Source organism: Adiantum capillus-veneris, chromosome 29 (genome assembly GCF_014529385.1).
Source record: "Adiantum capillus-veneris isolate H3 chromosome 29, ASM1452938v2, whole genome shotgun sequence".
NCBI classification, from domain to species: domain Eukaryota; kingdom Viridiplantae; phylum Streptophyta; class Polypodiopsida; order Polypodiales; family Pteridaceae; genus Adiantum; species Adiantum capillus-veneris.
Window position 1 is genome coordinate 7,891,107 of NC_140959.1, and position 27,228 is coordinate 7,918,334.

Genomic DNA, 27,228 nt, shown 5'->3' on the forward strand with positions numbered 1-27,228 from the left:
AAGCTGCCCCGCACAACCTTGGCTGAATTTCAACTGTTCTGGCCCGATTTTGGCAGCATAACTGTACTAGGACCCTTCACAGTCAGTATTCCCACGCATTGGATGACTTTCCCGACGCATACGGACACTTTGCAAAACCTGGCGAGAATCTGCAGTATGCTGAATTCTCTGTTTTCTGCCCCGAAAATGCGCCAGATCACCTGTACAGCGGTCCCCTCGCGTCCTCGAACCTCCTGGGGGTATTAGGGCCCTTTTAGGGCCAAGACACTAAACCTGCAAAAATACACAGCAGGCTGTAATTCACAGTTTCGGGCTCCGTTTTGCGTGCCGGTCGCATCCGTAGCAAGTCCTCGAGCTCCCGCACCTTTAGGGCTACTTGCCCTTTGAATCGGATGAGATTTCGCACGTGAAACCTCTCCGAATCACCTGTACCTGCGGGGGATTAGCCGCTAGCTAATCCAGTACCTGTGCAAGAGGCTCTGGCCTTGGCAATCGCGCATGAACCCACACAATTGTACATTGGTCAATTGAAAAGCCCACTAGAGGGGCATAACATACTGCCATAGGGGAGAGAGAGAGCAGTGCGTAGCGTGCAGGGCATCACTCCTGGCACCGCACTGTACATAAGAGGGAAAGGAAGCACTCCATAGCTCTCAACCTGTGACAAAAGCTTGAAAATGAGCCTCCCTTCTCTAAAATCAGCGCCACTTCTTCCTACAGGAGGAAAGTGCACAGAAATGTGTCACGTGGCACATTTACAGGCCATTTCCCGTTTCGGGGTTGCCGCCTAAAAATCTCCCGACGGGTTGCCCAGTTGCCTTCACGGCAGAGTAATAAAATGTTCCCCTTGTCATTCCGGAGGTAATGACGCGAACACATTTTCAGGTCCCAAAATAGCAGTTCCCTAAATTTGAGGAGATGCTGCCATTGTATCTTTCTAGGTCATCCGACCCTCTTTGTACACTGCAGCCACACCAAGAACTGAAATGTAGCCTCTGTAGCAAAGGATTCCACTTTGGCTAGTTAATGACCCCACTTTGGCTAACCATAGTCCTTGTCCAACCTTAGTGCTCTCTTGTCCTCAGGCCTGGACTCCCTCTGAACAGTTCCACACTAGCTATGCAATGCAGGGCAGTTAGATTTCCTAAGGGGTGTTTCCAAAAAGTGAAAATAAATAAGTTATAAGAAAGAAATCAACAAAAAGGATAGATAGTAGTCAAACGCTGATGACAGAGGGGTTGTCGGTGGTGAGGCTGAGGTGGAGGGTGAAAGTGGGGCCTCGTCGCTGAAGAGGATCGAAACGGTTCCTTGTGGGAACCCACTGCTCTTGGCGTGGAGCCTGGCGACCACCTGGAGGGCTAGGCTGACGTGCGGCCTTTGTCGACGCCGACCACGGACCTGCTGCCAGCCCTCCTCTACCTGGCCCCAGGCTCGAAGGGTGCATCTGCCTGAGTACTCTGTGTCTCTGTTTGCTGATGCTGGCCAGCTTTAGGAGGCTAGGGCTGAGTCTGAGGTGAAGGTCGGGGCCTCCTCTGTGGACAAGTCTTCGTAAGATGGCTCATCTGTCGACAAATGAAGCATTGATTTGGGAGGCCCGAATACTCTACACTCTGGCGGAGGCCACCACCACTCACTCGAGGTAGTAGAATGATCTTTGAGAGGGTGTGGGTGTCGCGAACCAGAACGCGTACTGTGGGTATGCCAGTTGCCTTGGAGCTACAGAGGCTACCGTACGAGGTGTCTCCTGGACAGTCCCAATCTCTGGGCCAATCATGGATAGGACCGGAAGGTACTCTCTCCTCAGGCCGGGGAAGCAAATTGAGATGGGAAGGTCTGCCTCCTCGACAAGAACATCGGTAGCTGGGTTGAAACCATGGCGCCACTGTCGAAAATAAGCTCAAGCTCCTCGGATGGCCAGAGGACTCATCGCAATGACCTTGGACGCCATCTCGGGGGTCTCAAACTCTATCTGGCAGTAGCCACGTCCGAGAAGCTGAACGTCGAGGATATTGCCCACCTTTGCTAAAAGGCTGGACTGGAGGAGATCACGCACCTCTCCTCTGCTAGGTCGTGTGCCGATGATCTTGCAGATGAGGGAGTTGCCTGGTGACGTTCCACCTCTGCTGCAAGGCTCGCTTGCTTCGTCGACGAAAGAGCAAGTCGGATGGTGGGCTCTGCAGGGTCGAGCGAGGGGGCTTCTTAAGAGTCCCTCTGGGGTGGAGCATGAGCCTCCATTTGTGTGTGCTGTTGTGACGGAAGGGGGTCGAGTGAAGACAACCCTCTAAGAATCTCTGACGAGTAGAGTCCAAGAAACACCATTGTCGAGGCTAAACAGAGCGAGGCCTAAAAGGGGATTTGGGCGGGAGAGGGGGGCAATGGATGGTGCGCAAAGGTGGCGGGCGGATAGGGGGACTAAGGGATGCTTTGCTGAGGGCTAGCAGGTTAAGGGATGGCGGGCTGAAGGCCGCACGGGAGGGGTGGGGGGAACAATGCGGGGGTTGGAAGAGGGGGGGCAAGGCAGCGCGAGGCGGGTGAGGGGTGGGCGAGCACAGCAGGCAGCAAGCGCGTTCCTTCTTGGATGAAGAAGTTATTGTGTTTGAGAACTTGTTTGGTGATCCTATTTGTAATTTGATTGAAATGGATGGCATCTGTCTTGAACCTGTATTGGTGCTGATTTGAATTGTTTGACTCTGGTTTCAATACAGGTTTCAATGCTTGGTGATTTTCTCCCAGGTGGAGTAGTGAGAAATGTTGTTTTGGTATTGTCTGAACCTCGGAGCGACGCAGATGGGATGTTTGGATAGCCTTTTGTTGTATGCTTGAAAACCTCGGAACGATGCAGACGAGATGTCTGGGGAGCGTTTCATTGTATGCCGGAAAACCTCCGGACGACGCAGACCGAAGCATTTCGTTGTATGCTGGAAAACCTTCGAATGACGTAGACGGGATGTCTCGGGAGCGTTCGGTTGTATGCGTGAACCTCCAAGCAACGCAAGCTGCGGTGTGGGGAGCGTTTGGTTGTATCAGTCCTCTGAGCTCATGGCCCGTACCTTTTTAGGTTATTTGCGGGGGAAGTGACGAGGTAGTCGTTGAGTAGCTTCATACCGCAGACTGTCTGTCTCGGGGGAATGCTCAACGACGCTGCTCGTTGCGTCTTATAACATGCATATGTGAGCATTTGTTTTGCTTGTGATGTGCCAGCCACTGAACATTTGTTACAAACTGGTGACATGGCGGGCCAGTACACATCCACACCCCCCCTGCAAGAAACCCTAAAAGGTGACGTGGCTGGATGGCTGCAGAGATGACACGTGGCAGGCTGTACGGATGTTGGCGCAAATTGCGGAATTTCGTACTGCTGATGTGGCAGTGCTGTACGTCAGCTTTTTGGCAGTTTTGGGCCTTGCTTTTACGCAATGGGAGAGAGAGAAAGAGCTCTCTTGCTTTATTTTTAGAAAAGCATAAACAGAGAGAGAGAGAGCTAAAAGCTCTGCTTTAATTTAGAAAGAGGGCTTGTGAGAGAGAAAAAGAGACTTGCTTTATTATTGAAAGCTTTTGATTTCAGCTTTTGGGGCTCTGCTTTTGGCATCCCTTGTACTTTTAAATATGTGAGCAGGCCTCTCACAACTAAGAGCATCTGGCTGCAGAGTCTGAGTGTGAGTGCCTGCCCGCACTTTTGTACTTTGAACACAGATTAATACAAAAAGAAATACCGAAAGGGGCGCCAGTCTTTGGGGCGAATATCTCTAGGCACGGAACTCTGCCGGGCCAGTGTTGAATCAATTGTGAACTGTGAACTATTTGAAGTGATTATTTGTGGTGTCGTGGTAGATTCTCAATTTGGAGTGTCCAAGTTTGTTACAGTGGTATCAGAGCATGACCGATTTCTCTTGTGTGGGAAATCCGATCCCAAATTTTTTCCGCGGCACCTATGGCTTCAGGCAAAGATCAATCGACTCCCTCTACATATGGAGATGCAAGAAGGGATCGCAAGGAAGATTCCGGCAAGGAGTGTGGCCTGCCTCGGCCTACTCAGGCGGAGCGTCGAGAGATGGAGCGTCATCAATTGATCGGCGATGCAACAAAGATGATGCTCAATTTTGCGAAGGACCCAAAATTTGCAAAATATATGAGCGAGACTTCTTGGTGCAAGCGCAGTGGCAGAAAACCACACCACCACCTCCAAAACCCGCTCTCAAGAAACCATCTGCTCACAAGAAATATACAGAGAAGGAATTAGAAGAGGTGGTTGATGCACGAATTGCTCAGCTTTTTGACGCGCAAAACAAAGCTAAAAAGCACGGCAAAGAGCAAAAGAAAGGCACTGACTTCCTGGGTTATTTGGGTCGTCAGTCGACATTTGAAAAGAGAAGCGTGTTCGATTTGAAGGAGTACCCAGTTCTTCTTCTTCTTCTTTTTCTTCTTGTGACAGTTCTTCTAGCTCATCTAACTCGAGCGAAGAAGACCGAAAAGGCAAAAAGCGAAGCAAAAAGCAACGCTTCAGAAAGGGCAAGAAAAAGGCAAAGAAGTCTAAATTTCGCCCCGTGAGTGATAGTTCTACAGAGGACTCGTCTACAGACAGTTCAGACTCTGACGACAGCAACTTTTATGCAAAGAAGAAGAATTTTTATAAAGCCAACCAGTATGACTTTCTGGAAGTCAAAAGCAAGAAAGTCAGAGAGTTTAAGGAAGGTGGACAATCAATTAAATTTGACACTTTTTTTGGTTATAGAGATGCTTCGAAGGCTTTGTCTTTTGTACAGCAGTTTGACATCGCTTTCGCGGGAGGGCGTTACTCACAACACTCTAAGATTCGGAGAGTTGCCTTTAAGGGGAATGCTCGAACTTGGTGGTCCACGCTTCTATTAAGCAAGACTGCGCCAGTTAAATGGCTGAAATTCAAGAGGCTTTTTATTTCTTCTTGGCTGACTCGAGAGTATAAACGTGATATACGAACTGCTTGGAACGATCTTCGGATGACCAGGAAGGATACAATGGACGCTTATTGCGAGAGATTCTGGAGCTCTTTTCTACCCAGCTCTTCATTTAAGAAGATCTCGTTCAAGGAACAGATTGAGCGGTTCACCTTGGGTCTACCACCTACAGAGATCTGAGATCACTGCTTGGAACAGAAGTCAGCTTCTATTCAAGAGTTGATGAGTCATGCGAAACGGGGTTTTGCCATCCACTCTGGCAGTCTGACCTACCCCACCGATGAGATCATGACACAAAGAGCTGAACAAACTTCGACAAATGAAAGTAGAAAGAGAAAGAGCAACCCAGAAAAGAAAGATGCGCGACCCAAGCTTACTCCTCAGGAGAGAGCTCGCTTCGTCAGGGAAGGGAAGTGCTTTGGATGCGGGGAAACAGGACATATCTCCGCGAAGTGCCCTAAAAAGGCACAGAAAGAATAGAATGACAAGGACGACGAAAGGCCTAAGGGTTTGAGAGCAGCTGAGGAACGTGGAAGAAAAGACAAGATGAAAACAAGACTGGTTTCAGATTGCGTGGGTACCGATCCCAGCACGGTGGACGAGAGTAAAGAACTTTGTCGAGCTTGGGGCAAAGTGAAAGACCAAGAGGCCCTGATCTTCTTTGATGGAGGAACTGAGGTCAACTTCATTTCATCGAAATTGGCGGTGCGGCTCGAGATCACTCCCAATCGGATGGGACCACTTGCAGAGGCAGTTCTAGCAGCACCCGGCAGGGACGTAGCCATTACACCTGTCATTGGCAAACTTCGGTTGCATTGTCAGGGGTATTTGGGGCATGAGGACTTTTACATAATGCCTTTGGAAGGTTGTGATGTTCTCTTGGGAATTCCCTGGTACCACAAGAACAACGCCGTGGTCGACTATCAGGCGAGGAAAGCGACATTGACTACAGAGAAGGGCAGAACCATTGTACTCGATATAAAACTTAAGGGCGAGTCTGTGCCTATTGTATCGGCTTTGGCCATTTCTAAATTAATGAAATCCAGTCTGTTTGTTTACTCGATCTTTATGAAAGAGTTGAGTAATGAGGATAGGACAAATATGTATGAACTTGATAAAGAACGCCAAGATTTTCTCCACTCTCATGCCAATTGCTACTCAGAGGGCCTGCCAGACAAGTTACGACCTGCTCGTCCTGAAGATCATACCATTGATCTGATACCTGGAAGCACACCACCGAACCGGCCACCTTATCGTGTGAGCCGAGCACATAACGAAGAGATTATGAACGAAGTGAAAGACCTCTTGGCAAAGGGTCTTGTCCAGCCTAGTACTTCATCGTATTGCTCTCTAGTGTTGTTGGTTTTGAAGAAAGACGGATCTTGGAGAATGTGCATCGATTATAGAGCTCTCAACAAAACCACCATCAAGAATAGATTTCCGATTCCTAGGATCGATGATATACTCGACAAATTACAGGGATCCTCGTGCTTTAGCAGGATTGATTTGAAGAGTGGATATCATCAGTTTCGAATCGCGTCGGGAGACGTCTACAAGACGGCCTTTCAGATGATTTTTGGGTTATTTGAGTTTTTGGTGATGCCTTTTGGCTTAACCAATGCTCCTGCGACATTTACCCGGATGATGGACATAATTTTTCGAGAGTGTAGGCTATTTGTTGGCACTTTCTTTGACGATATCATTGTTTTCTCCATGAATGAGGCAGAACATAGAGATCATCTGCTTCAGGTCTTTCAGGCATTACGAGATCACAAGTTAGTGATTAATGCAAAGAAAAGTGAATTTTTCCTAACAGAGATACACTTTTTGGGACACACTGTGTCAGCAGCAGGAGTGCAAATGGATCTGGCCAAGATAGAGATTATCCGTTGGGATGGCTACTTGATGAGGAAAACCATGTTGTGCGTTACACAGCCGTTGAGGGAAAAGGTTATGACCGAATGCCACTGTCCACCTTTTATGGGTCACCGCGACATTGCTACCACCATGAAAGGGGTAGACAGATACTTCTTTTGGCCGAGACTCAAGAAGGATGTGGAAGAGTTTGTGCGCAGTTGCTTGGTATGCCAGAAGGTCAAGTTTGACAGGCATAAAGCGTAGGGATTGTTACAGCCTTTGCCCATACCCACCCGCCCATGGGAAAGTATTGCAATGGATTTTATTTTTGATCTCCCGAGAACACAGAGTGGTCACGATGGTATCTGGACTGTTATTGACAGATTTAGCAAGCACGCTCATTTCATTCCAGTGAAGAAAACAATCAAGCCGGATCACTTAGCGAGACTGTTTGTGGCTCAGATTCTTAGATTACATGGCATGCCTAAGACGATTGTCTCCGACAGGGCCCCCTGATTTACAAGTTTGTTTTGGAAGGCAATTTGGGAGAACATTGGCACGCGGTTGCAGTTCTCGTCATCTTTCCACCCGCAGACTGACGGGCAATCTGAGATTACCAATTCAGTGGTTTTAGATTTATTGAAGTCTGATATCTCAGATCATAAGACTCAATGGGAAAAATATCTAGCTTTGGTGGAATTTGCCTACAATAACATGATACACTCTTCGACGGGGAAGGCGCCATTTGAGATTGTTGAAGGTGCTGCGAAGGTTTTACCCTTCCTAAGCACAAAAGATAAGATTTTTGAAGCTGATGAGTATACGCGCGACATAGATACGGCTTTTGCCAAAGTCTTCGAGGCTTTGCAGAAATCTCAAGAACGACAGAAAAAGGTAGCGGATCGCTATCGTCGCGATTTGAAATTGAAGGAGGATGATTGGGTGCTCTTACGTTTTGAGAAGGTACGCCTGAGAAAGAAAAAGGGAAAGGAGAGGCTTTTTCCAGAGCTTAGTATGCGATACTACGGACCTTTTCAGATCTGTGAAAAGATTAATGATGTCTCCTTCCGACTGAAAATACCTGACACTTGGAGGATTCACAATGCATTTCATGTGAGTCTCTTGAAACCTTCTAAAGGTGATGTGCCTGATGATGGGGAGCAGATGAGCAACCCGAAGTGGAAGAAAACGAGGAGATCCTTGTCCTTGAACAGATTTTGGCACATAAGGACACAAAGAGTAAGGGTAAAGTAAGAAGGCGGTTCTTGGTTAAATTCAAGAACTATCTTGCATTGGATGCGAAGTGGATGGAGGAGGAGGACCTAGCAGATACTTCTCAGATTGTGAACCTTTACCTTGAAGCTTTTGGTTTAGCATAGTCTATTCCAAATGGAACCCAGAATTCAGCTTTGCCGCAGATCTGGTGCAGTGGGATGCACAAGAGGGGAGTTACTCCGCTCCTTTGTCAAACAGATGCCTCGAATTTTGAGAATACTAGAGTCACTGATGCCTCTTTGAGCTTCAGGGATACTGAGAGCTGACAGTATTTTACTGTATGACTTTATGAAATGGAATTCCTGAATATGAAACCGATTTGTTCTTGACTTGTTTTTAAGTGTAGGAACTGATAGACGAAATGACTGCAGCATTTTGGTCTAATTGATCTTGAATAGACATGGTTGCAATAGGGGTTAGTCAATCAGGCATCTATGAGATTCCTGAGTGGATCTAGATGCGATTGCTAGCTACATTGCGGATAAATCATGGTCGAAGATCCGAATGAATGTTAAATTTCATGTGATGTCCTGCGATGTTGAGTGATGTCCTGTGATGTGACTGTCGATTGGTACATGTGCTAGATGTGTGTTCCTAGTACGTAGGTACTAACAGTCAGTGTCTGCTAAGACGGTTTATGGCCTCTGTCTGTTTTGCAAGCGTTATCAAGGGCGATTACAATGCTTTCAAGAGGGGGGTATGTCACTGGTGACGTGGCGTGCGAGTACACATCCACACACCCCCTGAACCCTAAAAGGTGACGTGGCTGGCTGGTTGCAGAGATGAAACGTGGCAGGCTGTACGGATGTCAACGCAAAACGCGGTGCAAATTGCGGAATTCCATACTGCTGACGTGGCAGTGCTGTATGGCAGCTTTTTGGTAGTTTTGGGCCTTGCTTTTTCCTACGCAATTGGAGAGAGAGAAAGAGCTCTCTTGCTTTATTTTTAGAAAAGCATAAAGAGAGAGAGAGAGCTAAAAGCTCTGCTTTAATTTAGAAAGAGGGCTTGTGAGAGAGAAAAAGAGACTTGCTTTATTATTGAAAGCTGTTGATTTCAGCTTTTGGGGCTCTGCTTTTGGCATCCCTTGTACTTTTAAATATGTGAGTAGGCCTCTCACAACTCAGAGCATCTGGACGCAGAGTCTGAGTGTGAGCGCCTGCCGGCACTCTTGTACTTTGAACACAGATTAATACAAAAAGAAATACCGAAAGGGGCACCAGTCTTTGGGGCCAATATCTTTAGGCACGGAACTCCGCAGGGGGCCAGTGTCGAATCAATTGTGAACTGTGAACTGTTTGAAGTGATTATTTGTGGTGTCATGGTAGATTCTCGACTTGGAGTGTCTCAAGTCTGTTACAGCATTCCTTATTTGATGAGATTCTTTTGGGAAGCCAACGACCCAAGATATCAAGAGCTCCAAGCTGGAATTAGACTCTTTATTGGATGATATTTTTTTGGGAAGCGAACGACCTAGGATATCAAGAGCTCCAATTTGGAATAAGAAAACTGATTGTCCCTTGGAATGTCCATTAATGACCCTCGGAGATTTTTGAGCTAACTTGAGTTTTGCAAATTTACGGTAATCACGGATGATTACTTTCTTTCAAGAAGGGGAGATGTCACAAATTGTTGACGTGTCAAGCCAGTGAAGAATGGAGCCAACCTGCACATCTCGGCCGAGGGGCCTAAACCCTAAGAAGCAACAATAGCAGAAGAAGTTCCCACCAACTTATGGGACCCGTTTGATTAGGCCCAAGTGACCTATAAACATTTAAATAAAACAGGACCAACACACATCCAGAAGAATAGCGTGGAGAACTGATGACATGGCAACAGTTGTATGAACAACTTGCAAAACACACTAACATGCTGATGTGGCACTTGTACGGATTTTCGCTTTTTACGTTGATGACATGGCAATTGTACGGATTTCCGCAAAACGCATTGGCAGCTTTTGGACCATTTGCTTTTGAGTTTGATGCTTTTCATGTAATTGCTTTAAATTTGTGCCATGGGCTCATTCTCTGGCACGCTCCCACATAGAGGATGGAGTATCGACGTACCGAGCTCCGATAGAGGCGCCAAGGTTTGGGGCCAATGCTCTCTCGGGGTGGAACTTGGCCACCCCTCATCTCGTGTATCTCTCTTTTAGCTCAGTTGTTATTTGAAGTGCTTAAAGTTGTTTAGTCTATTCTTTTCAGTTGGCACGTGGTGCCCGTCTCGATGACAGTCTACATCACAAGTACGAGGCATTTGGCCTCTTCAAGAATTGGCGTTTTCTTGTGGAGAAAGAAATCTATCAAGTGTCGAAGACTATTCGATCAGACAAAGGTGGGGAGTTTACCTCCAATGCTTTTATTCAGTTTTGTGCAGACCATGGCATCAAGCGAGAGCTTGCGAATGATCACCTTCAGAGAATGGTGTTGTGGAGCAGAAGAATAGGACAATGGTAGAAATGGCACGGACCATGCTTGAGCATCGAGACTTGCCAAAGTCTTTATGAGTAGAGGCAGTTGCGACGGCAGTTCATACCATAAACCGGTCTTCAACCTCTTCAGTTCCTAAGAAGACCCCATTTGAAGCCTACTTTGGTAAGAAGCCCGATATCTCCCACTTTGGGATTTTTGGGAGCGATGCCTATGTCCATGTCCCGAAGGAGCAAAGGGGAAAGTTTAACCCCAACTTTCGGATAATTTTTTTTGTCTGCTACAGCTCTTTTTCGGAGGGATATTGACTTTATGATCGAGAGAAGAAGGATGTTGTACTCAGGCGTGATGTTATCTTTGACAAGACTTCACCTTCAGAGGGGGCTTTCGCTCCCAAGTCCACGCCGACCCCTAATTTGCCTATACTTGGAGACCCTGATGGAGACCCTCTTCTTCCACTCCTGTTTCTCAGGGTCCGGAGGAGAACGCACCTATTCCCGATGATGCAAATGAGTGTGGTTCTTATCATAGTGTAGAGTTAGAGCCGGATAACTAGTAGCTCCTCCCTCGGGGAGCAAGACAGACGAGTTTCCGAGTGGCTATTAGAGACTTTGCGAGATTCAACAACTTCAGATTTTCCACCCGATTGGCATGGAGCCGGTACTACATGACAATCTCAGCGACTCTGTGTTGCTAAGGTAGAGGGGACTTTATTACATGTGAATTATGCTTTGATGTCTACAGTGATCAAGGTTAGAGACCTCTCACAATTGAGGAGGCACTTTCACAACCAAAGTGAAAGTTGGCCATACAGAAAGAAGTTGATTCCATCAAGAAGTACAACACTTGGGAGTTGGTTCCTCGGCTCGCCAAGCGGAAAGTGAGTGGTGTCAAATGGGTTTACAGGACCAAGTACAAATCTGATGGTTCTTTGGAAAAGCACAAAGCAAGACTAGTTGCCAAAGGCTTTTTTCAGAAACCTGGTGTGGACTATGACGAGACCTTTGCACCGAGTGCAAGGATGGTGACCATTCGGATAGTTTGCCCTTGCTACCTTTCTCGGGTGGCCGGTTTTTCAGATGGATGTTGTTGTAGCTTTTCTCAATGGTGATTCAGAGGAGGAGGTGTATGTGGAGCAACCTCTAGGGTTCGAGGATCTAGACTTCGCAGACATGGTCTGTAGGTTGCTAAAGGCTCTCTACGGCCTAAAGCAATCCCCTCGAGCCTGGTACTAGAAGATAGACTCTTTCTTCCTACGGCACTCCTTTCGACGATCTTCTGCAGACCCAGATTTATACATTTAGTGTGAGGGAGGATTAGTGAAACTTGTTATCCTCTATTTGTATGATCTTGTGATTACATGTAGCCATGTTGAGCACATCCACAGTACCATGGAGACCTTGTTTGCTTTATCATTTTCTTGGATTGGAGATATGGTAGACAAAGGGGGGGAATCTCTCTCTCCCATGAGCGCTATATCCAAGAATTGTCGGCAGCATTTGGTATGACCGAGTGCAAACCTATCTCAACAGAAGTTGTCACAGTTTGATCTCCCCATTGTAGGAGATGCTATATAATATCATAAATTGGTCGATTCTCTCATTTGCGTACTAACACCCTGTTTGATGTCAGTTTCCCATCAGTTCTTTTATGCAGAAACCCGTCAAGTCACATTTGCAGCAAGCTCTTCCAACTCTGCGGTATTTAAAGGCGACCAAGTGATTAGGCATTCACTATGCGGCTCGAGGTACAGACTTCCATTTCATTCTACGAAGATGGAGTGATTTGGATTAGGGTGGAGATCTAGATGGACAATGATCGACTCCTTTTCTTTTGGCTCAGGAGCAGTTTCATGAAGGAGCAAGAAACAACCAACATTTGCCTTATCCTCCATAAAGGTAGAGTACTGAGCTGTTTGCACTGCTACATGTGAGTCACTGTGGATTCGGAGGTTACTATTGCAGATGGGCTTTCCCTAATAGACGACCATCATGTACTATGACAACTCGAACTGTGTGTGAGAAGACCTAGGATGGCCCTATTCGACTAGAGTACATCTTGACATCGGATAACCCTGCTGACATCTTCACCAAACCTCTTCCACAGGGGACATTATTCTCTCATGCCAGCTCCCAAGGACTTGTTTCCTGTCTAGGAGTTGAGAGGGGTGGTTAGAGTTCAGATTTCTGTGCGGTGGTGGCTCCAATATCTCCTAGGTTCAGATTAGGGAGTGAGGGTTGTTGTGGCTGTGCCCGGCCGTACTTGAGGTAGACCTACTTGTTCACGGGGGTGCACTTCATTGTGTTGCTCACTTGGTAGGCTGGCATGAGACGGGACCTCCGTTCCTAGGGTTTCCCGTGGTTAGAGTCTGGAGTCTTATGCACTTCTGCTACTAAATATGTGTCTGTTCACTTTTAGTGAGTTTACATATTTATTAGCATTTATGAGGCCATTTATGGGACCATGTTTTGCTGCAGTTAGGGCAAATAAGAGATTTGCCTATATGGCCCCCCCTTCCCTTGTACTTTTGGCATGTGTTATCAGTGCAGAGGTCCAACGTTTGGGCACACTCCCTCTCTCTAGCGTTTTCCAGCTTGCTATCGTTTTTCTGTGTGCGGTCACTTTCTCTCTCTAGCGTTCTCTCTCTCCACGTCGATCTCTCTCCCTTGCATTTTTCATCAGTGATCTCTCTCTCTCTCTCTCTCTCTCTCTCTCTCTCTCTAGCTAGCGCTCCCTCTCCTCTGTCGTGTGTACACCCTCTCTGTGTGACATCGCCTACGGAGAGTTCTCGTGCCCGTTCGGTGGGTGGTACGTGCTAGGAGCTTGACGACGACGAGATCTATCACGATAGATCCAAGATCTATTGGCTGCTCGGTACGGAGAGGAGTTTACTCGCAGTTGCAGGCAAGTTCATGAGATTCACCCTTTTCCGTTGCACCTTTGACAGAGAGAGCATCGCTGGTTCTCTATTACTTTGACCACCTATAGGCGCCCAAAAGGTGCCTACGTACAGGGAAGTAAATATGATACAACCTCCGAAAGGCAAAGTACAATGCTGCCCGACTGAAAATAAGTAGTGATGTGCTGAAGATGGTGATGGTGATATATCCAGGGGATATCTGAGGAGGGATGGAGCATGTCTATGTGCTCAGGGTAGTACAATCATGAGAGTGCATCAATGAAACTGGCCCGTGGTGGGGCGGTAGGCTTTGGCTTTCACCCGAAATTCTTTACTTTAGACACACACACAGAGCACTTTGCAAAGGGACCTGTAACAGGAATTAACACTTAATCACACACACGGCTCGGAAGCTAGAATGCTCCGAGCAGATGCCGACAACTTGTAGGCCCCAAAATTGGCGCCCCTTTCGGTATTTCTTTATTCTTTAGAAGGGTAAAGTACAAAGAAGAGTCCTGGGAATCCTTTGACTGTATCCCACTAGATACCGCCTGTTTTGGCCAAATTTCGGCAGCATAACAGCCCCTAAACTTGCGCGAAACCAATTCCCCTGTTGGAACTCGCTTCTACTGGTGTATACCCTCTGATTCCTGCCCAAAACCAGTAAATTCAGCACGCTGTATTTACTGGTTTTTTCCCTGTTTTCAGCCCCAAACAGTCCCCTAACTGTCCTTTGCCAGTGGGGCACGATTCCCAAAGGTTCTGGTGTCCGTGTGGCTGAAAAACAGTAAAATTACAGTGCATACACAGCGCTGATTTTGCACCTGTACGGTGAGGTTATGACCCTCACCAGTGCCTGCTTTGGAGTAGCAACTAGCTACCCCTGTTCCTGCTCAAGGAGGCTCTTGCCTTAGCACAAAAGCATGAACCCACACAACTGTACATCAATCAAATGAGGAGCCCTCTTGTGGGGCATCACATAACTGCACGTAGAGGGGAGAGAGAGCAGTGTGTAGTGTGCAGGGCATCACTCCTAGCACCACGCTGTACATGAGAGGGAAAGGAAGCACTCCATAGCTCTTAACCTGTGACAAATTGCAAATGAAGGCCTCTCCCAGCTTAAAAATCAACGCCCATTTTTCTGTAGGAGGAAAGTTCATGAAAATGTGACACTTGGCGCATTTACAAGCATTTTCCCGTTTCGGGTTCGTCGCTTAAAAATATCATGACCGGTTGCCTAGTTGACTTCGCGACAGAGTTGTAAAATGTTTCCCTAGTCATACCGGAGGTAATGACGCGAACACATTTCACGGCCCAAAATAGCAGTCCCCTAAATTTTAGGAGATGCTTCCGTTGGGCTCCCACTGGTCTTCTGACCATCTATCCTCATTGGGACCGCATCCAAAAGTGCAATGTGGCCCAACTGTCGGATACTTTTTGTTGGTAGTCTCACCTTGACTTTACGCCTTAATTGAGTTCACTTCCTAGTATCCATCAACTTACTAAGTGCGACGGGGGGACCTATATGATCTTGCTCTGAGCCTAGACATCCTCTTACCATACGAATTCCAGTGCCGACCACTACCCATCTGCGGATGAAACTACCGTTCATATTGGCCATGCAATGTCCGACCGTTTGCTACTTCAAGAAGAGGGTCTCAAAAATAAAACAAAACCCCTTGGAAAGAAACCAACAACTAAAGTTAGCAATTGCCACGTCCTCGTGACATAGTTAACAGTTGCCACGTCCCCGTGACATACCCCCCTCTTGAAATCGCAAACGTCCTCGATTGCATACCATAAATGCACGCCACTGATGATCTTGTGCTATCAACACTCTTTTATCATCGCATGTATCCGCAAGAAAGGTCATAACATATAGATACAAATGACTTAATGAGGCCTTCATACTTTTGTCATTTCCATCTATTACACTGAATTCATATGTACATTTGATGTACTAGCTCTATCATTAGCCCTCCTTTGCACACGTTGGGTTGGGGCATAAGTAGGCTGTAACCCAAAGGCTTCAAGGTAAAGCTGCAATACATTTGGTGACTCTGACAGCTCATGCTCTTCCATCCACTTTGCATCCATAGGCGGATAGTTCTTGAACTTCACCAAATAGCGTCTTGCAACTTGTCCTTTAACTTTTCTGTCCTTATGTGCCAAAACTTGCTCAGGTACCAGGATCTCATCAAGTTCCTCAACTTCTGGCTGATCCTCATCTGGCGTATCTTCTGGCACATCACCCACGAAGGGTCGAATCTTCCATGCATCAGGCAATTTCAGCCTGTAAGCCACATCGCTGATCTTGTCAAGCACTTGAAAAGGCCCATAGTAATGCATGCTGAGCTTAGGAAACAGCCGTTCCTTGCCCTTCATCTTCTTTAACCTTGCCTTTTCGAACCTTAACAGAACCCAATCACCAGGTGATAGTAGCAATTCACGACGGTGACGATCAGCAGCCTTTTTGTGCTTTGCCTGAGTCTTCTCCAAGGCAACTTTAATCTTCTTATACATCTCATCCATATTCTCAACATATCGATCTGCCTCAAAAATCTTGTCCTTTGTATGCAAAATGGGAGGAACCTTTTTACCGCCTTCAACAATCTCAAAAGGTGCTTTGCCCGTAGACGAATGCACCATATTATTGTACGCATACTCAAGCATAGGCAAATACTGTTCCCACTTGCCCTTATTATCTGACACATAGCATTTCAGCAGATCTAAGACAGTAGAATTAGCCTCTTCTGACTGTCCATCAGTTTGTGGATGAAACGAAGACGAGAATTTGAGCGTAGTGCCCATGTTCTCAAACAATGCTCTCCAGAACAAGCTGGTCATGCGAGGATCACGATCACTGATAATCGATTGTGGCATACCATGGTACTTAAACACATTGTACATCAACAAGCGTGCCATATGGTCAGATTTTATCTTCTTCCTGACAGGGATAAAATGGGCCTGCGTGCTGAACCTGCAGATAATGGTCCATATACCATCATTCCTTGTTGGCGTCCTTGGAAGATCAAAGATAAAGTCCATAGCAATGCTTTCCCATGGATAATCCGGAATCGACAGTGGTTGTAACAACCTTGGTGCCTTTTGCCTTTCAAACTTGACCTTTTGGCAAACTATGCATACTCGCACAAAGGCATCCACATCTCTCCTCAAGGTAGGCCAATAGAAGAATGTCTCTACCGCTTTAACTGTTGCATCAATACCACGATGCCCTGCATACGGTGGGACATGACTCTCTTCCATGACCTTATGTCGCAGTGGCCTAGTGACACAAAGTCTGCCATGCATCATCATAAAACCATCTCTGAGAAGGTAGTGCTCGTGATGTTGCCCCTCTTGTAACTGTTCAAAGATCCTTGCAAAATCTTCATCAGCAGTATACTGTTCCTTCATGTCATCTAACTCATGATGATAAGGAATTGACACAACTGAAATTTGTGGCTTTCTTGATAACGTATCAGCCACAACATTCTTCTTGCCTTCCGCATGCATAATCTGGAAGTGGAACATGGAAAGAATGTTTGCCCATCGCATATGCTTTTCGGATAACTTTGACTGTGTCAAGAAGTATTGCAAGGTCTGATGATCTGTTTGGACAACAAAATCAGCACCTAAGAGGTAGTGCTTCCAGCTAGAAAGCGCATGAATCACGGCCAAGAGCTCTTTCTCATAGACTTGCATAGTCCTCTCTTGCCCTTGCAAAATTCGGCTTTCATAAGCTACTACCCGTCCATCTTGCATTAGCACTGCTCCGATGCTACTGCCACACACGTCCAGTTGGACCACAAATGACTTCCTGAGATTTGGCAAAACAATAACTGGATCTGAAGTCAACTTTTCCTTTAAGAGACTAAAAGCTGAAATCTCTTTTTGGGTCCATCTGAAAGTGACCTCTTTCTTTTGCAATGCGTGAAGAGGCGATGCTATCTCTGCAAAATTTCTGATAAACCTTCTATAGTAGGAACACAATCCCAAGAAGCTTCTGACATCATGCACAGTCTTCAAGTCTGGCCATGTCTTGATAGCTTCGACCTTTGCGGGATCCATTCTAACACCATCCTTTGAGAGTATGTGGCCCAGAAAGTGGATCTCTTCGAGGAAGAATTCACTTTTCTTAGGATTGACAAGTAACCTGTGACTGTGCAACTCTTCAAACACAATGGTCAAGTGACGCCTATGCTCCTCTTCATTCTTCGAATACACTATCATGTCATCGAAGATCGTCCAACAAACTGTTGATGCGAGCGGAAAATCCGGTCCATCATTCTGTTGAACGTGGCAGGAGCATTTGTTAGCCCAAACGGCATCACTAGAAACTCATAAAGACCAAATGTCGTTCTAAACGCAGTCTTGTGCACATCCTTTGGCCTTATACGAATCTGATGGTACCCACTCTTAAGGTCTATCGTGCTGAAAATTGCTGCACCCTCTAGAATATCATCAATTCTAGGAAAAGGGAACCTATTCTTGATGGTATTCTTATTCAACGCACGGTAATCAATACACATGCGCCATGAGCCATCCTTCTTTTGCACTAGGAGCATTGGGGAGCAAAAGGGTGAAGAACTAGGCTGAATCAGCCCCTTCTCTAATAACTCCTCAACCTGGCCCATAATCTCTTTCTGCTGCGCCGCACTAACCCTATAGGGAGGTCTATTTGGTGGACTACACCCTGGCACCAAATCTATCCGATGGTCCTCAGGTCTCTCTGGCGGCAATTGCGACGGTAATGAATCAGAAAAACAGTCACTAAACTTTTTCAAAAATGCTGACCTTTCTTTATCTAACACATATAAATTTGACTGATCACTATCTGAGACATCATGTGCAAAAATCAAGTACACAGAAAGATGATTCTTTATTACAGAAGTGATAGTAGAAGCAGATACAATAGGGACTGACTCTCCTTTAAGCTTTACATCCAAGATGTGAGTTTTGCCCTTATGCTGTACAGTGATCTTTTTGTTGTAGGCATCCAAGACTCCATGCATTCGAAACATCCACGGGATCCCCAACAAGGCGTCACAACCTTCCAGCGGCATGATGTAAAACTCTTCAGTGTCCACATACGACTGAATATGCAAACGCAGTTTTCCAATGATGGGAGTAACACACTCTGAGTGGCCAGGACATGCCAACCCTGCCTCTCCTGTGTACCCCATCTCTTCAGCTCTGATGCCCAGCTTCATAGCTAACTCTGGTGAGATAAAGTTGGCTTTGGCACCTGGATCAAAGAAGATGAGTGCCGTCTGATCCCTAACTTTACCCCATACCCTGCATAACTCACTGGCATCTGTGTTGGGTCTGTCACCCACCATGTCTGGCACTAAACCTGCCGTGGGTTTTGGCTTCTTGCCTTTCTGGTCTTCTTTATCCTCTGAGTCAGCTGGCCTTTTTCCTTTGTGGACAATTGATAGAAAAGTGACCAGGCTGCTTGCATATAAAGCATTTGTTCTCAGCCATTAGGACCTTCTTTTCCTCGAGCGACTTGCGCACAAAAGGCTTCCTTTTCTGTTTCTTTGCCTGCGCTCCAGAAGTCCCGGCTGAATCCTTGTCTTTGGTGGCCTTTTCTGACCCCTGTGACGCATCAGGAGCCCTTTTCACAAAGGGCTTCTTCGCTGAATTTTTCTTTTGCTGCCCTCCTTTGTCACTGCTCGGAAATCCATTGTCCTCTCCTTTCAACAAGGCAAGACCAATGTTCGCAACTTCCATAAGCTGAGTAAGGGTAGCCACTCTGTTCTTTGTACAGTAATCGCGAAGCCCCTTAGGCAGCCCACAACAGTACTTCTCTATCTGCTCTGCCAATGGCACAAATCTGTAGGAGGTCTTTGAGAGTAACGCTTTACAAAACCTCCTATTGTACTCCAGCAAGCTCTTACACGAAGCTGAAGTAAGTTGGTGCCAATCTGTCATGACGTCGGCTTCAAATTCATTTGACCGCCAAGCAGATGCAAACATTTGCTTGAAGTAAACCCAAGTGGCGGGTGCCTGTCCTTGCATTAACAATGTCGTCCACCATGTAAGCGCATTGTCCTTTAAGAAAGTGGCAGCTTTTCTGACCTTCGAGGCCTCTGTAAAATTCCCTCCCGCATAAGCTGTATCAAACTGCTGGAGGAAAGTGAGGGCCTTTGTCTTATCCTCGAAACCACTGAAGGTACTGAACTTTACCGTTGCACCACATTCTTTGTAAGCCTTCGGCTTCTCTAGTGCCCCCAATTTGTCATACGGAATGGTCTGCAACATGGGCACTGTAGTAGGCATGATCGGCACGTGTTGGCTATTCACATTTTGCGTCAGAGGTGCGATATCTGGCTGCTGTCCACAAAAACCAGCCATGCCAAAATGACCCTGTGGCACCCCAAACTGGCCCTGGTTGCAGTGGAAACCTTGCTGCATGCCGATACTACCATACATGGGGTTTGGCATGATGCCTTGCATACCCCCGAACACTGTTCCTGGCATGTACGGCTGACTTCCAGGCGCATAACCAGCCATACTTTGAAACACTGATCCACCCCCGAAATACCCAGGATGTACCGTGGGTGGTGGAAAAACTGAGTGCATAGCCTGGTATCTAGCTCCCTGTCCATTCAAGACAGCATGCCCGCTCTGAAAGGTGGCGGGCTGAATTGGCATAACCTGTGGCATAGGCGTTCTAGCCACCTGTTCAAGCACGGGAGGAACTTGCTTTGGAGCCCTTGACTCCGCAACATGCGAGTGTTCCCTTTCCTCCTGCGCCACATGATGTACCTGGGCTTGAGCATCAACAAGCTCCGTACGCGGCGTAGGTTGTCTATTTTGTTGTTGCACTGGTGGCGCTTGCAAGAATTCCATAAACCTCGGATCCTACACCAGCTGCGAAAAGACATTCACCGCGGCAACTAACTGAGTCTTGAACGCATCATCCTCAAGTTGCCCAGTCATAAAGCCCTGTACTACTGGAGGGACATTCACGTTGACAGGAGGTACAAACTGACGTGGCCGTAAGCTCTTGCCAATCTCAAAAACCATAGGAATCTCCTGCCTGTCCTTTGAAGAGGAACCCTCTTCCATAATTCCCTTCCCCTTGTCGGCCATAGTGTAATCCCCGAGTTCCTGCACACTCTGTGTCTTTACCCTAAACAATCGAGGCTCACTCTCTAAGGAAAAAGTGATTGATGTCCCGGAGATGGAACCATGAAACTGGCCCGTGGTGGGGCGGTAGGCTTTGGCTTTCACCCGAAATTCTTTACTTTAGACACACACACAGAGCACTTTGCAAAGGAGACCTGTAACGGGAATTAACACTTAATCACACACAGGGCTCGGAAGCTAGAATGCTCCGAGCAGACGCCGACAACCTATAGGCCCCAAAATTGGCGCCCCTTTCGGTATTTCTTTATTCTTTAGGAGGGTAAAGTACAAAGAAGAGTCTTGGGAATCCTTTGACTGTATCCCACTGGATACCGCTTGTTTTGGCCAAATTTCGGCAACATAATAGCCCCTAAACTTGCGCGAAACCAATTCCCTTGTTGGAACTCGCTTCTATTGGCGTATACCCTCTGATTCCTGCCCAAAAACAGTAAATTCAGCACGCTGTATTTACTGGTTTTTGCCTTGTTTTCAGCCCCAAACAGTCCCCTAACTGTCCTCTGCCAGTGGGGCACGATTCCCAAAGGTTCTGGCATCCGTATGGCTGAAAAACAGTAAAATTACAGCGCATACACAGCGCTGATTTTGCACCTGTACGGTGAGGTTATGACCCTCACCAGTGCCTGCTTTGGAGTAGCAGCTATCTACCCCTGTTCCTGCTCAAGGAGGCTCTTGCCTCAGCACAAAAGCATGAACCCACACAACTGTACATGAGTCAAATGAGGAGCCCTCTTGTGGGGCATCACATAACTTCACGTAGGGGGGAGAGAGAGCAGTGTGTAGTGTGTAGGGCATCACGCCTAGCACCACACTGTACATGAGAGGGAAAGGAAGCACTCCATAGCTCTTAACCTGTGACAAATTGCAAATGAAGGCCTCTCCCAGCTTAAAAATGTGACACTTGGCGCATTTACAAGCATTTTCCCGTTTCGGGTTCGTCGCTTAAAAATATCCTGACCGGTTGCCCAGTTGACTTTGCGACAGAGTTGTAAAATGTTCCCCTAGTCATACCGGAGGTAATGACGCGAACACATTTCACGGCCCAAAATAGCAGTTCCCTAAATTTTAGGAGATGCTTCCGTTGGGCTCCCACTGGTCTTCTGACCATCTATCCTCATTGGGACCGCATCCAAAAGTGCAATGTGGCCCAACTGTCGGATACTTTTTGTTGGTAGTCCCACCTTGACTTTATGCCTTAACTGAGTTCACTTCCTAGTATCCATCAACTTACTAAGTGCGACGGGGGGACCTATATGATCTTGCTCTGAGCCTAGACATCCTCTTACCATACGAATTCCAGTGCCGACCACTACCCATCTGCGGATGAAACTACCGTTCATATTGGCCATGCAATGTCCGACCGTTTGCTACTTCAAGAAGAGGGTCTCAAAAATAAAACAAAACCCCTTGGAAAGAAACCAACAACTAAAGTTAGCAGTTGCCACGTCCTCGTGACATAGTTAACAGTTGCCACGTCCCCGTGACAATCAAGCTATCTAGCTCCATCCTGTACAAATGGGGGGGTGTAATATGTGGTACATGGGGGGTCTGGTGCCAGGGCTGCTTCTGTTAGAGAGAGAGAGAGAGAGAGAGAGAGAGAGAGAGAGAGAGAGAACATTTTTAGGGGCTCTGCTCTATTTCCACAAAACCTGGAATGCCAGAGTGAGCCCCCAAGTACATATTTATAGGCCCCTGGCCTTGAAGTACACATGGAAGACTTCGCGTCCCAAAAGCTTCCCTCGCCAAAAAAGCAGCTCCACGATGTGCGGCAGTCCGTACAGTGCCACGCAATCATCCTGGTGATTTTTGGTGGTGTCTGTAGAATTGTCCATGTGAGCACCCACGCTTTCAGGATTTGGTCTTTATTGGCCGGTTGTCTACACTTGGGCTTTATTGGCCCTAACCCCACTAGGGGTGGTGCCATGTCACCAGCTTGTGACAATGGGCCTGGTGTTGAGTCATTAAGCAAGTTTAGAGCTTTCCTTATTCATTATTTTCAGTATAAAACATTATATCTAGCAGACCTGACAGATTTTTCTTTTCATTTAAAGTTTCTCAAAAGCATATATTACTCATTGTTTCTAGTGGAACTAGCCTTATTTTTTTATTCAAAGTTTCCCTTCGGCAAGCCATTGAGAGACCTCACCTAGTTCGCTTGTACAGACATGTCAAGATTCTTCTTTGGTCTTTGTATGCTTTGCTTTTTATCAAGGCAGTGTTCAGACTGCTTGAGCTTAAGTGCCTTCCTGTGCAATCAACCAATGAAGGCAAGCACTGGTAGAGAATAGGTTCACTCTACCGAAATCTAGCTGAAGGGGATGCCTACCTAGCATGTTGACTCATGGAACAGCAGAACAGAAGATGTTCCAGCCTGGTCATGCACCCATGGGGCGGAAAAGTGAACCCCAGCAAGCAGGAAGCTCTGACACACTCAAGCTTAAGACTGAGAGCTCGTAGTTCAGGCCTCCGAGCGAGTGTAAATTGCTCCCTCGCCCAGCCTATAAATTGCTCCCTTGCCCAGCTCTTTTCCTGCAGAGCAACCATGGCGGTCTGAACATACCCTAAGTTTTTTGTTAATTTTGTTAAATGTTTTCTCTCAAATTTGTTCATGGGTCTCTCTGTTTTTGCTTTTGTTTTTTAAGTTGTTCTCTCTCCTGCATTTCAATGTGCAAGAGCAAAAATAGTGATCTTTAAGCCATTCCGAATGTTCAGCAGTTGAATTAATTGCATGTTGTGCCTTTGGTTTCAACATCAAGTAGACATTACATTCCTTGTGTCTTTTAGGTCAATAATTATCAATGTTTCAAGTCTATCCTTTGGGCATCCTGGATGTGTAATGTGCCTCTCTATTAGGTCGTAAGTTCAGACTTTTCTGACCTTATGAAGGTTCATTTTCTACCGTTTCAAGGTTGAACTGAGGGTGAGCAGCTTGCAAGTTTCATGATAGTGTGACTTCCATTTTATGCTGTCTTGCTGCAGGCTCTCTTTCCCCCAATATTTTGAATGTTGGACAACAGCATTTAAAGTCTTTGTCAGGCTTTCAACTGAGGCCAAGAAAGTTTGCTGGAGGCTGCTTTGATCGATCGCTTCCACTAAGGCTCCATAGGTTCCACGTATGCGCAGATTATGGGTATCTATCAAGTTCTTTTCCACCTTTGTAAAACTTGAACTAGACCATGTAACTTCCAATTAATTTAATAGGGGCCACTTAAGCTGATTTAATCTTAGACTGTTGAACCCCATTTATGGGACATTAAGGGAGCGGGAGCGAATTTTTTGATTCGAACTATGCTTGATCATTTTTGTTAAGTGGCTGATTTGATCTCAGACTGTTGAACCCGGACATTATCATTTTTGTTAATTTTGGTTATGCTTAATGAATATAGGATCCCTTGTTTGTGTTTTGTGAAACATAAAGGATTTGTTCTGGTCATTCTCTCCTTGCCGATTGTCATCCATTCAATGGATTTCTTTGTGTCTTTTAAAAAAAAATATTTTTTTAATGTGGAAAAATCAGGGCTGTATATTACTGAGTACAATATAATCCCCAGCGGATGCCAAAATAGCCTATCACGTGGGGTGTACAAGCTGAATGTAAGGTTGGGAGCCACTATAGTGACAACTCGACTAGAACAATGTCATGGTGGTCTGTATGATGAGTGGAGGAGAAACCACTGAGGAGGTGCATAATGCCATGTAATCTGTCCACCTGTAAGTGTGAAGAAGAGTGGAGATCGGGCCCAACGCCGAAGGAAGTCAAATCGACGAGCCTCGGTTGCTCTAGATGTACCTAAGGAAGAATCCCACTGCCAAATGAGGGTGTGAATGATGTCCAGCCAAATGGCAGTGAAGGTATCCGGTAGGAGCTGTGGAGCCGCACTGAGAATGTGAAGACAACGAGCTCTCCAAACATTCCAAAGTGCAATGCTAGTGATGACTGAGAAGATTTCATCACGTGTTTGAGGATCCCCCTGCCAAGCAATCTGTGGTAACATAGCCAAAGTCCCCCGCCGATAACCAGTCGAGGTAAGCATAAGAGCTGGATCTGTGTCTGAGCCCTCGTAGAAAAGATGCGGTCCGGGCATTGGCATCAACCAGGAGACAGATCCCCAAGTGAGAAATCCATACTGAACACCAGCTCTGCTAAGTAAAAAGCAAACTGCTAGCCACACTACATGAGAGGACGAGCATGACCAAAGACAGTGTGCAGGTGACTCAGGTAGGCGCAAAGAACAGCGAGTACATAACGGATCATGACCCATAGAAGCTAACCAAGTCCCAACTGGAAGTCCTGCATGTGCAATCATCCACAGGAAAAAAGAAATACGACGAGCCACGTGTAAATCCCAGATGGCTGACCAAAACTGTTGTAGATAGGCATGGGAGAGACCTGAATGTAACCAGAAACGCATACGAGTGGGCTGCTCTGGGTGCTGTCTCATCAATGCGTATCTTCCAATTCTGACTGTGTACTCAAAGAATGATACATGTGCACCGGTGGGGCTAGAGTGAGGCCAATGTCACTCTCCTGGGTCCCAATAAAGCTGAGATAGGGCACGACCCTCCCACACCCAAAGCCTCCAAAGTGCAGCATCAGCGGAAGCGAAACGGGGGTCAACACAACGACGCTTCCCGCGGGAGCCAACTACTCGTATGGCCTCCCATCGAGCGCCGGGGTAGACAAGGTGCAGAGAGGTGGTAGCATATGTCAATCTAGTATGCATCCCCGAAGAGTAGTCAGTATCAACTGTGAACAACATGGTGTCTAAACGAACTAATAAGAGAGTGCTCTGAGCAAAGAGGCCTTCCCAGCCACAATGTGGAGGTATCTGAACCGTGCCTCGCATGACTGCGTCCCAGTGTGAAGGAATGGCAGAGTCAATCTCAAGCAGTCTGTCTGTTACCCCGCGACCAATGTCATAATGTTCTGCCACAAAATCTGCATCCAGCATACGTGTCTCATGAAACAGCCGCATAGAGGCAGCAGGGCCAGTGTCCCAAGCAGCCCAATCAATGTGAGTACTCTCTCCAAGCTGACGGGGTGGATTAACCGAAGAATCAAGAACTGCATCATTCCAAATGAGAGGCTGGCGCTCAATCTCCTCACGGCATGAGGGAGGTGAGCATATGATAGCTCGTCGCATGGAAACCCAAATCTGAAGGAGCGATCGGATGAAGGGTGAGAGAGTACTGGTGTACAAGGGGGCCATCTCTAGTGCCGAGGCGTGGAGTCACTGTGGAAAGAGCGGCCTGCAGAAGTATCATCCAAGGTTCTTGGCCGGGAAAAAGACCCCGAACAATAAGCTTGGTAAGAAGGGCGCGGCTTTGTAATTCTGGATCAATAATGCCAAGGCCACCCGCTGACCTAGGATGAATAATCGTGGACCAACGAACTCGAGCACGAGTATCAGTAGTCCCATCTGTGCCACTCCATAAAAAGTTCCGCACGAGTCTGCGGAGCTGTGCTATCACACCAGAATGTAGCATCCAACAGGAGGCCGTATACCATACTGTAGCCAGAATGACCTGGTTGGCGACCAATACACGGCCAGCCAACGACAGATGACGTGAAGACCAATGACATAGCTTCCTGCGAATAGACTGTAGTACGGGTGCAAGCTGCTGTGAGGAAACGTCAAATCCAACCTGAAAGCCCATATATCTGCATGTCTGACCTGACTGCAGCCATGTGAAACCATCAGTTACCCCCCAAGTAGGTATGTCATCACTGCCAACCAGTAACCCATAGGATTTATGCTAGTTAATGCGTGCACCACTGGCAATGCAAAAAACCTCCAGGGCCTCCCGCATGGCATCAAGAGCTGCTAGCAAATAGCGCAACATCAGCATAGTGTCATCAGCAAACTCCTGATCGATAAGGTCCGGAGCTGAAGGTACTGGCATGGTCAAGCCACGAAATGCATGACTCTGAGCACGAAGAAAGTCGGACATAGTCTCTCCTACAAATAGATACAGATATGCTGCTAAAGGACATCCCTGACGGACAGATCGAGAGAGCTCAAAACTGCGACTGACACGACCACCAATAGTAATAGCACTGCTGGCAGTCCTGAAGAGAGCGGAAATGCCTGAGATCCATCTCGAAGGGAAACCCATCCTGGCTAATGATCCTTCGAGAAACTCCCACTCAACACGATCGTATGCTTTCTCGAAATCAAGGATGAAAAAAGCGAGAGGTTCAGAAGATGATCTGGCCCACTCTACTGCCTCATAAAAAGTGAAGATATTATCCAGTATGCATCGATCCATGACAAAGCGTGTCTGAGAAGTATGAATAATATCTGGTAAGAACGGTCGCAAGCGATGGCTGATCAGTAACGCTAATATCTTATAGACCGAAGGGAGTAGGGTAATAGGTCTCCACTGGCGGAGCTGAGTGGTGTCACATTCGTCCTATTATTGTGCATATATTGTCAAAGTCAACGATGCGGAAGCGTACACAAGCGGGGAGAATACACGAGAGAGAGAAAGAGAGAGAGAGATACAATGAACCACTTGGCAATGAACTGATGATAATACAATGGGGGCTGAGGGTTGCTTATATAGCAACCTCAGTGAATTGCCCTACCCAGACTTTGACAAATAAGTAAAATAAGTACCTAAAAGCCAAACTAAATAATGGGATCACATTGGGCAGTTCACTTGAGATGCCAAAACTCTT

General features: G+C 46.7%; 1 protein-coding gene across 2 annotated transcripts in view; it reads left to right on the forward strand.

Annotated features, from left to right (window-relative positions):
• LOC147418699 (uncharacterized) overlaps positions 1–27,228 on the forward strand; it is a 126,599-nt gene that overhangs the window by 20,478 nt on the left and 78,893 nt on the right. For both annotated transcript variants that reach the window (XM_086506420.1, XM_086506419.1), the window contains exon 2: positions 23,526–23,676. In XM_086506420.1, the coding sequence (XP_086362546.1) occupies positions 23,526–23,676 (151 nt within the window). The remainder of the gene's footprint in view (positions 1–23,525; positions 23,677–27,228) is intronic.